This window comes from Trachemys scripta, chromosome 1, assembly GCF_013100865.1.
Source record: "Trachemys scripta elegans isolate TJP31775 chromosome 1, CAS_Tse_1.0, whole genome shotgun sequence".
NCBI lineage: Eukaryota > Metazoa > Chordata > Testudines > Emydidae > Trachemys > Trachemys scripta.
The window spans coordinates 138,288,578-138,305,138 of record NC_048298.1 but is presented as its reverse complement, the minus strand read 5'-3'; the positions used below and the strand labels follow the sequence as shown (position 1 = coordinate 138,305,138).

The 16,561-nt window shown below is 45.9% G+C and overlaps 1 protein-coding gene across 1 annotated transcript in view; it reads left to right on the top strand.

Annotated features, from left to right (window-relative positions):
- CLCN1 (chloride voltage-gated channel 1) overlaps positions 1-16,561 on the top strand; it is an 81,601-nt gene that overhangs the window by 38,274 nt on the left and 26,766 nt on the right. The window contains exons 6-10 of the mRNA XM_034766358.1: positions 2,132-2,209; positions 3,118-3,196; positions 7,160-7,285; positions 11,486-11,570; positions 16,226-16,327. Coding sequence (XP_034622249.1) covers positions 2,132-2,209; positions 3,118-3,196; positions 7,160-7,285; positions 11,486-11,570; positions 16,226-16,327 — 470 coding nt within the window. The remainder of the gene's footprint in view (positions 1-2,131; positions 2,210-3,117; positions 3,197-7,159; positions 7,286-11,485; positions 11,571-16,225; positions 16,328-16,561) is intronic.

Here is a 16,561-nt window from a genome sequence, read left to right as displayed (position 1 = left end):
CACTGCATGAAACAATTAACCTCTCCTTTAGCCAATTTAGTTTTAGGCTGGCCGAAGTTTTTTTTTTTTTTTTTTAAGATGTCCACTCGGTCCTTGTTCCAAGGTTTTAACAGTGGCCACTGAGTTTTGGGATCTCCCTGAGTTAGCCTAGACCATTTTTCCAGAAATTTACAGGAGTCCGGACCCTTCCTAAAACTGAGCCGGTGTTCCTTTAGGGAACTGTCCCGACTTAGACGTCTGGTTACCAATACAGGAGGACTTTACACACACCAATCACACAAGAAGGAAATTCAGGTTCGTCAGAGTGATGCCCGGTGCAACACACAAAAGGAGCCCACAGGCTACTGCCTCAATCGCCCTTGCTTTCACACCAAGGGTTTTGCCCAAGGTGCAGTGCGGCTGCGATTGTGCAGATTTCACTTACTCAGACCGTGGAGACAGGAACCCCTTGGTCGGCCGATTCCCAGACGGAGATGGCACCCAGACTCAAACACTCCACAGGAGGACAGATAGACACAGAGACAGGACAGTCCTCAGTCTGGACAAAACACAGAAATAATTACCTGACCAGATTCCTGATGTCTGTTCCCGGGATCCCTACCAGAACAGAGTGGGAACCAACAGGTTCGATGGCGTAGACCTCACTGTGGTTGTGCGCCCTTCCGTTCAGGAGGAGGACCGCTTGGGCCAAATGCCCAGGTGCCGGCTGCCACGGTCATCCTACAAAAATGGTCAGGAATCACACAGCACCAGTGAAGACAGTTGCCATCTCGGTGGAACCTCCAAATTGTCAAAGTTAGACTCAGGACTCAGAGTTTGTTAGACCACTCTGTTTTATTAGCACAGCGCTCTGCTAATACATTCAGATAATGTGAGCCCCCATGCAAGATTCAAACAGTCTTATTTATACAGATAAAAGGGTGCGAACTAAACAAAGGGACAGAGAGAGCAAAATTGTAAAATTTGCATAGGGCACAATATGCATATCCTGCTTCCTTATTAACTCTTATCAATCTAAGGCTAATGCTTCACCAATTGCCCTTAAGTGGGGCAATTCATTAAGCAGTTAATGTCTGCTTTCCTGCCCCCTGGCTTGCAGCATTTCTCATTTCTACTTAAAGGTACATACAGCATTCTTTAATTCATTCTATTTCTTTAATATAATTCATTTTACTTTCACAGTGGGTGAGATTCTGTGGCCTGCATTGTGCAGGAGGTCAGACTAGAAGATCATAATGGTCCCTTCTGACCTTAAAGTCTATGAGTAAACCCTAGTTACAACCTGAGCTAGAACTAACAAGGATTGTACCAGGGTAAAGGATTGGGCCCAGACTAGGAAGGAGTCTAGTCTTTGAAAGAAGCTTATTGGAACATCTCTGAGGGTGAGATATTATCTGTAATCAGTTTTTTAATGTATTAGGCTTAGACTCGTGTGTTTTTGCTTTATTTTACTTGGTAACCTACTTTGTTCTGTCTGTTATTATTTGAATCCACTTAAATCCTACTTTTTATATTTAATAAAATCACTTTTGTTTATTAATTAACCCAGAGTAAATGATTAAAACCTGGGGGCGCAAACAGCTGCATATCTCTCTATAGGTGTTATAGAGGGTGGACAATTTATGAATTTACCCTGTATAAGCTTTATGCAGAGTAAAACGGATTTATTTGGGGTTTGGATCCATTGGGAACTGGATGTCTGGGTTCTGGAGACAGGAGTACTTGCTGAGCAGTTTTTGGTTAAAGTCTGCACCTTTGGGGGCGAGGACCAGACCTAGGTCTGTGTTGCAGCAGGCTAGTATGTCTGGCTCAACAAGGTAGGGTTCTGGAGTCCCAAGCTGACAGGGAAAACGGGCTCAGAGGTAATTCCAGCATGTCAGGTGACAGTTCACAAGGGTGTCTCTGTGACTGAACCCGTCACAGGAAGATGCTGAGATACCTTCAAATCACTGATTTCCTACCTGAGAGAAAGAGGGGACAGATGGGGGGAGAGAGGCAGAGATAACCAGAGAGAAAGAGAGAGAGAGAGAGGAGAGCGTGTTTCAACATCTGTGTTTATTAAATCCATGTCAGTGGCACAATGTCACTGACCCTCTTTCCTCATCGTCTTTCCCCTTCTCTTCTCTAACAGGGTCCCTTTGTGCACATTGCCAGCATCTGTGCTGCTGTGCTCAGCAAGTTCATGTCAATCTTCTGTGGTGTGTATGAGGTAAGGCACAGGTTTCTGTGTGCACTTATCCTGAAGCTCTCCATCTCCTGGTAGAGGCAACATGATTTCTTCTCCAGAGGAGGGCATAGCAGGGGAGGGGGCAGGATATTGGTACAGGGAACGCAGTGAGTTCACCAAGGTGTTACAGACCAGTACATTACATGTACTGGCCAGGATTATGGAGAGTGGCCAGGTATACAGTCCAGTAAGTTATAAGGACTGGCCAGGTATGTGGCCTATTAAGTTACAGAACAGACTGGCTAGGAATATGGTCTGGCAAGTCTGGATTCTGATAGTGCTAAAGCCATAAGCTACCTCATTGTAGTCACCCTCGATGCATAAAGACTTGCCAAATAGCTTTGCATAAAGACCAGTTTGTCTTAGAATGTGCATGCACAGAGCACTGCTAATCATAGGAGTGGTCTATATGTCTGCTGTAGAAACAGCCTTTGCAGTAAAAAGATCATTGTAGTGATCTTATTAAGACTGGCAGTGTCCCTAGAGGCTAACTATATGCTATATAGAGAGACTGACTCACTGTAATAGAAACAGCTTGTGCAGACTGGCTCCCTGCAGAGACTGGCTGTGTAATATAAGATAACTACAGCAGTTGTTTACATAGACCAGATCTGTATAGAGACTGGTGCACAGGAGTAGATTGGTGGCATGCAGGCACCACATCACTTTAGTACAGTTGACCTTAGCTGTACTTAGTGACCAGATCTCCATATTAGAGACAAGCTTACTGTACTAAAGACTGGCAGTGTGTAGAGCCCGGCTCACGATAGCAGAGACGGCTGCATTTGCTGCTGGCTGTTGCTTCATTTCAGAGGATGTGGGGACTAACCCTGTGGCTGTGCTCCCTCTAACCCTGGCATGCCCTTCTCTGGCTGGGCTCTCTGTTCCAGAATGTGTACAGGCAGCTCGAACTCCTGGTGGCGGCTTGCGCGGTTGGAGTTGGATGTTGCTTCGGGGCTCCTCTTGGAGGCAAGTGTATTCTTATATATGACATTTTGTATACATCACCTCAACTCTCTCACTGTGAATCTCCTGCATGAAAACAAGTTCTGCACAGACTTACCTTCTTTCCAGTTCTGTGGTGAAATGTAATTTTTTCATGTAATCATGGAGGATGAAAGGCAAGGGAGGGGGGAAAGGTGAGGTGGATTATGGGAAAAATGCCACAGAGGAAGTGACATTTGGGCAGGAAGTGTCATCACTAATGGCTGAGCCTATTTAGTCCCCATGTATCAGGCTGAAAGTCCAAAGGTGGGTCCGCCTACACAATCAGTAAAGACCACCTTCCACAATAGAGAGGAAGGACCAAAAAACATAATGGTGAGGAGTGACATCACTCATGGACAGCAAGTGATAATACTCATGAACAGGAAGTTATATTTTTAGTGCGCAAAATAAACTCTTTATCAGTAAGCTAGAGAATAATATGGCTGTGGAGAAAAATGTGACTGTTAATCACTCACATCTTTGCTTCGGAATCAGAACCACTCTAATAAATAACACGTATGACAGAGATATATTTATCCTTTGGCTAGATGGGCAAGGCCCAGGGCAACAGTACACAAGGTGCAACAGCCTCCAGTCAAGAGGGAGAAAACTGATACATAGATCATTTGTCATAGAATGTTTCCCTTTTGATTAGTCCTGAGTGTGTGTCTGAGTGTGCCCACCCCACCTCAAGGCCCTACTCCAATCACCTGGACACTGTGCCCAGGGTAATTTTGAGGGTATTCAAAGTTTGATGGTTGTTCAAATACTGTGTTATTTCCTTGAGGCAAATACTTCACTTCCTGTCTTTAGATGGAGTGAGTGAGGGGAGTAATAAACTGTAGCCCAGTCTTGGCTCAGGCCAGCCAAAAGAGATCATTTCATTACTGTTTGCCATAAACAAAAACCAGACAGTTTAGTATCTGGCAAATAAGGGCTCCTGAATGCTTAGCAGACTGGTAACAGACCTGACATCCAAAGGGCAGGGGATCCTTCTCAGGGAGAGAGACAGAGGTAGGTGTGTGAGAATGGAGCAGCAGGCTGGAGGCAGCTTGAAGTTGGCTTCAGAGGGAAGGCTAGATAGCAGGCAGCCTGAGAGCTGCAATGAGGAGGCTGGATGAGAGCTAGGTATCTAGCGGAGAAGCAGGCTGTGACTGGCTGAAGGCCAGCAGCACCACACAGGAGGAGCCCTGTACAAACAGGAGGTGTGAGACTCTCACTATCTGGAGGACAAGAGGACAGCGCAAAGGGGATCCCACCAGACGATGGGCCAGTGGGGTCTGCAGGCCAACACTTAATTACTCCAAAAGAGGGATGGACTAGAGGAGCAACTAGGGGTTAAAGGAGATTAAAACAGCAGAGGGCTCTCTTACAGCACCAGCCAAGGAGCAGGGTGAGCTGTGGAGGGGCACTGCTTACCCAAGCCAGGGGGAAGAGCGGGAGCTCCCTCTGCATTTAGCAGAGGAAGGGGAGAAATGCCCCCACCCCACTCCACTTTAACCCCTGCGGGCAGCCCATTACCTCTCTACTGGACTGTGACATCAGTTAATATACATGTTTAAGCCTTGTGCCTAGTGTACATGCACCCTTTCTTGTCTCCAAACCCTAGTAAAGAATCCTCCATTGCTCACGCACAATGTGAACATGGTGCATGGAGCACCTCTAGTGCTGGCCATTGAGCATGCTGTCCGATCTCTAGAAGGGGCTCGGGTACCACAACCCCACAGTGACAATACCTGGGAGGGGATCCAGTACTTGCCATAGGAATATTTTTGTGGGGAAGTGGTAAAAAAAAGAAGAACAGAAACAAATGAAAGTGGCCTCTCCATGGGACAGTCCAATGTGTGTCTGTCCTTTGCAACAGGCTGCAGAAACTCTGCCTTACAAAAATGGCAGCCACCCCAGCAAATAGCAGATTCCTGGACATGCAGAAGTGCAGCACAGAGGAAACAGGAGTTGCACATAGCAATTACAAAGATAGATACACCACAGGAGAATCCCTTCCCATGGTCTCCTTGCCCCCCAAACTCCATATGTGGAGCTGATAGACTCACAGAAGGAGCAAAAGGCATTTCATTTGGCTTTTGCCAACCTCATTGAGTCTGCTCTGATTGTGGGACCCTCACTGCTTATCAGAGATGTGCATGCACAAAGCAAACACTGCTGGAATGAGCTGGGGGTGCTAGCAGCAGTGAGAGAAACCTCCTTCCAGGCTCACAAACTGATTGGGCCCACCAGCCTTGAAGGTGGGACAAATAAATGCAGAGATACCCAGATGCCATGTTTTCATAATGGCTTTTCTGTCCATAACCATGATTTAGCTTCCTGTTTCTGCCACGGTAGCAAGTAGAGGTCATTTCTTGTCCTAGCTAGCTCCTTTTGAGGTAATTTCCTGTTCATATATATGTTTAATGTTATTTCCTGTTTGGATGGATTTGTTCTGAGGTAATTTCCGTTTTGATATATATTTTCCCAAGGAATGGTGTGTTCCTCTCTCCTCATTTTTAAGCAGTGGATTTCAGGGGTTCACATGGGGCAAGATTAAATCAAGATGGGTCCCTTAGGCACTTCCCCACTTGGGTGTACCCCGGGTCTTGCTCCTGCACTATGGCCTCTACCCTCCTTGGGGTGTCAGGGACCATCCGCACAGGAGTGGTCTGCTGAGCTCGTGTTTGACCCACCAGTGCTCCTCTTTGGGCAAACTGGGGCCTCCCCTGTCTCTAGACCATCACCCCCTCTCTTCAGACAGGCAATAGACAACTGGTGCCTACCCATACTGGAGGGGCACAAGGTAAATGTGAGGACACGTGACCGCTCCACATGTTTCCCCTGCCCAGTGACTCCTCCCACCCTGAGCCCAGCCCAGGGCCACAGCACTCTCCCCACTCCACATTACCCGTGAGGGGGTGGGCTCTCTGCACCTCCCCCTGCATGTTTTGCTGCTTCTGCTGCTCTCCCTGGTAGCTGCAGCTCTGTCCCACTCCCCGCATGGCTGCCAGGGAGAGAAGCCGAACATGCCAGGCGGGGGGAAGGGGTGAGGCACAGGGAGAGGAGGATAGAGCTCCTCTCCCTCCCTGCCCTGCATTTGACCCCTCCATGCTCCCCCACGCGTCGCCTCTGCACTGGAGGAGGAAGGACTTAGCTCCCACTAGTCTGCATATGGGGCCTCTGCTGACACCACACCAGCTGTCATGATGAAGTGGCTGCCGTGAGAGTCCCCACAACACAGAATTCCTGGCTGGGGCATTTTTTCACAACCACAAGGGCTAGAAATACATGTACTTCAATGAAAGCTGAGACTGTGCCTTCATCCCTTGACTAGTGCCTATGCCTTATTCCAGACCCAATTTTACTTCAGTCCCTTTGGATATTTTGGAGGTGTCTAGGAGGGAGGAATGAGAGAGAGATTATGGACATATACCCCACAAACATTAGTGATAGCGGGTTGATGACAAGCTGTGACACTTGGTCTAATTTTGTGACTCACTCTCCCTTTTCTTTCCTATTGTTTTCTCTCTGTCTGTCTCTCTTCTGTCTCTTCCACCAGTAGCAGCCGTATTATTACACTGATGTCCTGACTGTGGGCTGTGCTGTGGGGGTTGGCTGCTGCTTTGGGACACCACTTGGAGGCAAGTGGCTGCTCCCTTCCTCTGCCTTCCCTCAGGATATCTTCGTCCCCAACCCCCAATTCAATGACCATTCCCTATAGTTTCAGCCTCACCCACACTCATTCCCTGGTATGTCCTCCCCACAGAGAGACAACCTCCAGCAGCAAGAGTCTCTGCCCTCTCACTTTTGCCATCCCTTTAACTTTGCCTCCTTTGCAAAACCTTTTTGACCCAAACTTGATGGGAGCAGTGGGCAATGATGGCTGGACAGGATACTAGAAGTTCTGGGGAGCTTTCCAGGTATACGTCCAGGTGATAACATCTCTGTTTTCTCTAGGGGTGCTCTTCAGCATTGAGGTCACTTCCACCTACTTTGCTGTGCGCAATTACTGGCGTGGTTTCTTCGCAGCCACGTTCAGTGCCTTCATTTTCCGAGTGCTCGCCGTGTGGAACAAGGATGCAGGTAAGGCTAGAACCAAGACCTCTGTGTCTGGTGCCCAGGCCTCTATTGTCTACTTCATCTCCAATTTCGCCTCAATCCAGAAATACAGTGGGGATGTGACATTTCCTCCACCATCTTCCTTGCATACATGACAGGCAGAGAGAGGGAAAGAAGAGGGAGAGTGGCAAACTTATGTCAAAAATTAGCTAACTCCCCGATTCCTCCCAGTCCTAGGTGTGTCTGGGGTTGCCCAAAAAATTCACCATGAGGATACACGAATCCCCAAGAACTGGGAGGATTCTTGAGGTGAGAATTCACAGTTAGTCAATGTAATGTAGGGCTGCATACACAGAGACATGCCATCCCATAGCAGGGAGGTGACAGTATTTACAGCCTCACACTGGGCTGTCAAGCAGAAAGGTAACAAATTGGAGGGAATTCAAACAAGTGCAATAACCAACTGAATAGGAGGCTGGAAGGACTGATTTATGAGGAAAGATTGAAAGAGCAAAATATACTGGCTAATGATGATGAAAAAGGACAAAATAACTCTACAGGTAGCAGAAGAGGGTAAATGCATTTTCATGCAGACATTAACACCACAGAGGGTGAGGCTTGTTCAGGATGGTGCAGGGAGGTAAAGGGGAATGTTTCAGATACTGCAGTAATGGAGACAGAGAGAGAGATTAAGCAGCTGGATATGAGGAAAATATCTCCTAATGTTGAGGGGCTGTTAAACTGTGTATGGTCCATCTAGCCCAGTGTCCCATCTCTGACAGCAGCCAGGACCAACTGCTTCAGAGGATGGTATAAGAACACTACAGCATGCAGATCTGCCCCCCACATTAGGCCTCATCCTAGTCCCTAGTAGTTAGAGACTAAATTAGGGCCTGAAGCATGGGGTTTAACATCCCTTCCAATACTTACTGTCATTAACTATGAAAACCCTGGATATTCTTGTTAATCTTGTCCAGTCTCTTTCTGAATCTTGCTAAGTGCTTGGCCGCAACTGTGGCAGTGATTTCCACAGTGTAATCCCACGTTGGGCGGGAAAGTATTTCCTCTTGTAGTTCTGAATTTCCCACCTTTCAGTGTAATTGAATGTCGCCTTGCTGTTGTGTTAAGTGGCAAGGAGCATAGAAGTTCTTGCTCTACCATCTCTAGACCAGTCATTATTGCATAGACTTTTATCATGTCCCCTGTTATTTGTCTCCTTTCTAAGATAACAGTCCCAATCTTTTCAATCTCTCTTCATACAAGAATTTTTCCAGGACCGCAATCATTCTCATTGCTCTTCTCTGAGCCCCCTCTAGCTCTTCAATATCCTTTGGAGAGGAGGTGACCAGTGATGCACACACAATCCAGATGAAGCCGCACCATGATTTATATCAAGGCATTATAATGTTCTCCATATCATTCTCCATCCCATTCCTTATGCATTCTAGCATCTTGTTTGCTTTTTTGATTGCAGCTGCACATTGAGGAAAGCTCACCACTGCTGTCTATGAGACCTGGGTCCCCTTCCTAAGTTGATACAGTTAATTTAGAACTCTACACTGTGTATAAGTTAAAATTTTTCCCTCCACTGTGTGTTACTTTGCATTAATCAACACTGAATTTCATTTGCCACCATGTTGCTCATTCCCCTAGTGTGTTTAGGTCTCTCTGAAGTTCCTCCCAATCCTCTTTGGTCCTGACTAACTCAAATAATTCTGTCATTTTCAGATTCTGCTACTTCATTACTCACCCTCTTTTCCAGATCATTAATATATTAAACTGCACAGAACCTATTACAGAACCTTGTGGCCCCCACTGTTAATCTTTAGCCATGATGAAAATTGACCATTTACTCCTACTCTTTGCTATCAGTCTTGTAGACAGTTTTTGCTCCATGAGAACACTTCGCCTCTTACCATCTTGTGCAGGACCTTGTCAAGGGCCTTCTAAAAGTCTAAATAAATTTCAACCAGCCCCTACTTTACTGACATGTTCAAAGAATTCTAAGAGATCAATGAGACATGATTTGCCTAAAATCCATGCAGGTTACAACCTGTCAGATCATAAACTTTGTTATTGTTTATAATGATAATTTCAACAAGTTTATCAGGCATGGAGCTAACGCTAATTCCCCAGAGCACCCTTAGAGCTTTTTTAAAATATAGGTACATTTGCTACCCTCCAATCTTTGGAAGCAGTGGCTGTTGTTAATGAGAGAGAGTGTATTTTTTCTTAACAACTCATCCACTTCATCTTTAAACTATTTCAGAACTCTTGCATGTTATCATCTAAGCCTGGTGACTTATTGCCTTTGAAATTAACAGTTTGTTCCAGCACCTCTTCTCTGACACCTCAATCTCTGAGACCTCATCTCTAATGCTAGGAAAGAGCAGGTCAGGGTCAAAATCTCCCCAACATTCTCAGTAGCAAAGACAGATGCATCTTACCTTCTCAGCCAAGTCTTCCTTAATTTCTTCCTTTAACTCCTGGGGGTGAGCCATGGGACCCACCAATTCTTTCTCCAGTTTTCTGCTTCCCATATACTGGTTTTTACACCTTCAGCTATTCGCTCTTCGATCTCCATTTTGGCCCTTCTAATTTCCCTCCCACTTAATGCCTGCTATAGTTTGTTTTCCTGTTTACTGGCTTCACTAGGTCAGATTTTCAAATTTTGAAGGATTTTTGTTTGGCTTGAATAGGCTCTCAAGCCTTGCCTGAAGCTATATTTGTTTACTCTTTGCCTTCCTGGTTGTCTTTTTGTTCAGTGGTGCACATGTCTTCTGAGAGTACTATTGTTTCTTTAAATTGCATCCATTCCACCTGGAGGGCTTTTACTTCCTTTACTTTCAACTTTAGGGCCTTTTGACTAACCATCTCATTTATTGAAGTCTCCCTTTTTAAAGTTTAGTTTCACTTTTTGGTATCTTACTTGCCCCTGAGATGTTGAGCCTTATACTGTGGTCACTGTTACTTAGTGACTCAGCTACTGTCACTTTTTGAATTAGCAACTCTGTTTCATAAGAGTAAGCTGGGAATAACCTCTCTTCACTTGTGGTCTAGAACTAACTGTTCCAAGAAGCAATCACCCCAGAGTCAAGAAATTGTTTCTCTAAATTTGGTCATGTTGTGCTGTTTGACCAGTTTATATGTAGGTAGCTAAAGTCCCCCCATTATCACCATTTATTAGGTTTTCCTGTCTCTGATCTCTCTCCACATTGTGCACTCAATTTCCTTTGCTTGATCAGGAGGCCAGTAGTACATTCTTACATTTTGGGATTTGTATCCCTAGAGATTTAGCTGTGTGGTTCTGTCCACTCTACATTTGTATCTCACCAGATTCTATGGAAACCTTTAGACATAAAGCTACTCCCCCACCTCTTCAGCCTAGTTTGCCTTTCCTGTACAGTTTATAACCAGATATTGCAGTATCACATGAATTTTTGTCATTCCAACATGTTTCCATAAAGCCTATTGTATCAAAATCCTCATCGGCTGCAAGAGCTTCTTAGTTCACTGATTCTAGCTTTTGAACGTTTTGCATTAGTACCGGTATATAGATATCTATAGTTTTAACTCTTGGGAAGGTGACTCCAAGGGAAGAGGTGGAAACCCCATCACTTGAGTCATTTAAAACTAAAGTGGAACTCAGTGAGGGTTGGGGACCAGAAGGGTAGGAAGGGGCTGGTGGATACGATGGGACCTAATTGGTCTCTTCCCTTTCTGATTTCAATGACTGTGATAATTCCTTCTGTACCTCTTATGAGAACTGGGTAAATGCAGTTCCCAGAGAGGAGCCCAGCTTTGTCCCCATGAGGTGATCTTGTCAGTTTGTGACAGGGATGATCTTATCAGGGGCTGACTGAGATACAGTGAATAGAAAGGAAAATTCTCATTTATCTTCTGAGGATAAGAAACTATTCCCAAGCAGAAAACTTTGACAAACTGACGCTAGATTGAAAGTACATCTCTTCCATTAACCCTCTACCCTCCCTCTCCACACAAATTAAAAAAACATTAAGGGTGCAAACTGAAGCACTCAAAATGCAGGAAATGCCCAAGTTAAAGCTGTCTACACACACTTAATTTGGCGTGTGCATTGCCATGCAGTCTTTAATTACCCAAGCCCATGCTGCTATTTCCCCACAGATCATTCAGTAATGCAGACTGGACTTTCTCACCCTTTTTTCCCCCTTCCCATCTCTTGCTCTCTCTTCTCTCACACAGTCACCATCACGGCCCTGTTCAGAACTAACTTTCGAATGGATTTCCCCTTTGATCTGCAGGAGCTGCCAGCCTTTGCTGTGATAGGGTAAGTCCAAAGGGACTCAACAAATTGCAGTGCTAAACTGATATCAAGCGGACTCCATTGCAAATCTTCACTTAAAATGGAGTGAGTCTATTTAGATCATAGAACTCTTTCTGGAGGCTTGCCCTTAGAGATATTGCAACACAACCACTTTTGAGTGATCATGGAAACCCAGTCCCAGTTCTTTGACTGTTTACAGGGTCTGAATCCAGAGCCCATTCGAAGAATGCAGAAATCCAGTTCACGTTCTTCACCTTCTTTTGGGAGGCTGCACCAAAATCCATTCTAGGGGATTACAGAACTGCAGTGGGATTTTCAAAATCACCTAATGTCTGCATTTCAAGCTGGAGGTGTACCTCCTGCTAGTGTAAGGGGACTGTTTTATTAACTTCAGTGGGGGTGTTTTGGTTGGCTAGCTCCCAGTACCAAGAGGGGAAGGGTCAATGGGAAATCAGGACCCTAAAACTGACAGTCCCCAGGAACAATGGGGAGAGACCAGTTCTCCAGGTCAGCCTGATTGATAGGGTGGGCAAGCTAATCAGGGAGTCAGGATGCCAGGGGGGTCCCGTCCTCTGTGTGAGCTGGAATTGCCTGGGTCAGACAGAGTGGGGCGGAGCTAAGGAAAGAGCAGACCCTGTGCTGGGAGCAGGGCTGCAGCCACAGAACCAGAGACATAGCCCAGGGAGAGCAGATCCTGTGCTCCGAGCAGGGCTGCAGCCACAGAGCCAGAGAAGCAGCCCAGGGGGCTGGAGGCAGAGCAGCTGCATCAGTGCTGAGGCAGAGTGGAGCCAGAGCTAAAACAGTGGAGCTGGGGCTGGAGCTGGAGCAGTCTGAAGCCGGGTGTGGTGAGCAACTGAGGCCAGCCAAGGAGGGACCCTGGGCAAAGGGCCCAGCGCAGATAAAGACCCCCAACCAAGGGTACTTGCAGGCCAGACTAGGAGGGGGATCTTAACTCGAGGGGGGCTGACACAGGGAAGAAGGGTCCCACCACCCAAAGCCCGGAGGTATGTGGCCACCACCAAAGCAAGTGTCCAACCCCCAGCATCCCTGCAGCACAACCAGGGTCTGAGAAGGAGGCCTGGGACCTACAAGAAACAGACTGTAAACTGACATTCCAGAGGCACTGTTTGTAATGTTCCCTGCCACAGAGCGGGGTAATTTCCTTTAACCTTTACCATTTTTCCTTATTCCTTTTTAAATTAATTGCTGATTAAATGAATTGTATTTGCTTTAAATTGTATGTAATGATCAGTGGGTCAGGGAAATGTCCAGTGCAAAAAGAGTACCCTGAAGTGGGGACACCCTCGTCCCTGTCCTAGGTGTCCAGAGCAAGGTTGGGGGTCGAGCCTTGGAATCCTGGGCCCAGCCTTGTTGGGGTTACAAGGACTCTGCCAGACAGGGGAGTGGAAGGGGAGTCCTCGAGGGCAGGCAGGCTTCTGGGTAAAGGAAGTGGGAGCGAGGACTCAGATCCTTCCACTAGCCAATTTCACCGGGGTAGTGGATAAGCCAGGAAAGTTCCCCACAGTAGGGGAACCATTCCCCCGCTTACACGAGCTCTGACTGAGCTAGCACACTAAAAATAGAGTGTAGCTGCAGGCACAAGCGATGGGAGGGGCTAGTTGCTTGAGTACGTATGTACCCATCTGAGATACTAGGCACATACTGGGGGCAGCTAGCCTCTCCTACTGCTCATGCCCATCCATGCTGGAACTAGGGGTGCTGAAGTGGTTTCCATCATATACAGGGTTTACAGTTGAGTTCAATGGCTCTCAGCACCCACACTACACAAATTGTTCCAGCACCTCTGGCTGTGCCACTGTGGCAACACTCTATTTGTAGTGCACTAGCTCTGATATGTCTACCCAAGCTCGAATTTACACCTCCAGCTCACAGTGTGGACATACCCATAGTGAGCTAGGAACACAAGTCCCACTGAAAGTCACTTAGGCACTTTTAAAAATCCCACTCATCCAGTTCGTTCTCCTGCTTCTAAGGCTGCCTTGCAAAGGTTCACTCACTTACTGACTGTAGGTGAGTCCATTTGTTTGGGTGGGCAAGGGGAAATTGGCTCTTTAACTTTGAAACTGTAGGACTGTGACAGCTCCTGCAGCTGCCTTTTGAGTGCTTCAGACTGTAGTTCTGTTCTTCTCCAGCACCACCCCTCTACTGGGAAAGGGGTGTACTGATGGGACACTAAAAAAAAACTTCTGAGGTTGAAAAGGAGTGTCAGAAATCACAGCGATGGGTGTGGTATAAAGGGAGACAACAACCTCCCCTGGAGGAAGCCAGGTGCCACCTTGGAACTCACAAGCACTCACAAAGCTCATTGCAGCATAACCTTAATCCCCCACCCATTTAGAAATGCATTCTCCCCACCCTAGCAAATTCCCGTCTCCCCCTCTCTCTTCCTTTCCAGACAGCATCTTTCCTCATTTTCAGGCAGCACAAAAAAGACACAAGTCCAGGCAACATGGGTGAACAGATTTTGTTTTCCTGGGCTTGTAAATGTACAAGACTGTTCTAAGAGGAGCAACGCCTCCCCTCAGTGCCGGGGTGGTGGGGAGGAGAGCACAGAAATCCACTTCAGATTAGAGAGAGCACCGCCTGAGTCCACCACAGGGAATTTGTTTTCTATTAAAACCAGAAAATAAACAGATGTTACACACATAGTGTAGACAACACATGTGATTTTATTATGTCTCATGCTGTTTAGCACTTCTGTTAAAACATCAGGTCCTGGAGTTATATGATTTCACAAGATTTTCTGCTTTTATTGAAATACAGTAAGTTTCTAGCCATTGTGATTTCAAAGAAAAGCTTGAAAAGGCACCTGAGTATACATTGAAGGCTCTGAAACTGGAAGGCCAAGAAATACAGCTCCTCTGTTTATTGTTTTAAAATCTCATGATTTTTAAGCCAATCTCAAGATTTTTGGGGCCTGACTCATGAGTTTTGAGTGCTTGGGGTTAGCAGTAAGATTACATTTTCCTTGTGGCTATACTCAGAAAATAGTTTAGAGCCTAGTTAAAGGTCTGGTTGTAAAAATATTTCTCTCTTGAGTAAAGGCAGCTGGTCAACATTTTCAGAACAAAACACTTTTTAATTGAAAAATGGTCTTATTTTAAAAATGAACATTTTGGTGAAAGTTTACTGATTAGGGTTTTTCTTCTTTTGAAAAATATGGACAGACGCTGTATGTGAAACACTCGGTTGCTGGTGTTTTTGTCTTTATTTTGTGTAGGGCTGTTGATGTTTGTGGTGTGGCAGGTGTGGCCCGTGCAGCTTGGCCAGAGGTTCTTTGTGGCCTGTGAGGCCCAGTGGTTGGTTGTGGGTGATTTTTGTTCCCATTGCCAGTTTTGATTGGTGGGGCCAGTCACATAGCTGGAATTTTTCAAAATGACACGTATCTTTTTGTCATTTTTCAATTTTGAAATAAAAAATAATATTTTGGAATGACTGAGTTGGAAATTAAAAAGACAAAAAATTCTATAGAAAATTTCATAAAATGAAAAATTCATCAATTTTAAAAATGCATGCAATGAAAAGTGAGTTCTCGACAATATCTTTTGGCAATGAATTCCCCAGCTTAATTATGTGCTGTGAAAACAGTATTTTCTTTTATCAGTTTCCAGTGTGTTGCCTTTTAACTTCATTGGGTGAATGAGATGCAACCCTGTCTATCAGGTTACATTCCCTGGTCCTGATTACAGCAGGTAGTACAGAGGCCAATGCTAGCACAGAGAGTCGGTCACACTTTTTGGTTAAATAATGAATAATTAGAAACATAGGCTTCAGTTCAGCAAAGCACGTAAGCATGTGCTTACCTTTAAGCACATGAGTGGTACCATTACTTTGCTGAATCAGTGTCAGAGTCCCCGTATACTCAGTATGATTGTATTTCCTGGTCCAATCTTCTGGCCAGACTGGTCCTCCACCTTGGCCCGGATCCCCTCTTTCATCCCCCAGTTAGATCTATCAAACTCTCATAGTTTCTTACACCTCTCCCATCACCCTGGTCTCTGAGCAACTAGTTGGTTGCTTGTACACATAGCTACAGTGTGGTTGGTCTCCATCTTGGTAAATGCCAAATGGAATCTCTGACAAGTCTTATATTCCACTGTTGAGCAAAAGCGGTATCCTCTTCATTGCATTGGATCCCTGCAACCAACGTAACACAGACTGACTCTGGGGTTTTTCCATGGGGCAGTGGGGTGTGTGTGCCTCCAGAAAGCATCTTTGGAAGCCTCTGTAACAGATGGCACCCTCCCAAAAAATAAATAAAAAGCTGGAAAGCAGCAGACAAAAGACTGGAACACCCTTGGGAGGTTCCTGTGCCACACAGGGCTGGACATCCCCTTCTAACACATATTGTGGATCCCCTTTTGGACATGGGAATGTTTAAGATATAAAGTGGGGGAGAAGGGGGTTCAAATACATTTTTTGTCCCTTTACCAGAAACCCCAGTGACATCAGTAAGTGGCTGCTCTGACTGAGATACGCAGCCTTAGGTGCAAACTTTGATTCTGCCCATTTGTTGCCATTTAAAAGGCTAGGTGAATATCTATATGTGAAAAATACTTAGGCTTTATTCCCTGGTGGATAAATGGCATTTTGTGGATTGTGCTTCATGTCTTTTTATTTCATTTCCTCCACTTTAGGATCTGTTGTGGGTTCCTTGGAGCCTTTTTCGTTTACCTCAATCGCCAGGTGGTTCTGTGTGTCCGACGGCATACGGCTCTGAGCCAATTTCTCACCAAATAGTGAGTGTGCTTGAGCAGCAGTATTCTGCCTTAGAGGCCATTACCCTTCCTGACACTGGATAATACCTGTGGAGTTAGGTGCTACTCAATTATCAGAATCTGGCCCCAAGAGTCTAATTCAAGGGTGGGCAAACTTTTTGGCCCGAGGGCCACATCGGGGTTGCGCAACTGTATGGAGGGCCAGGTAGGGAAGGCTGTGCCTCCCCAAACAGCCCCCTATCCGCCCCCTCTCAC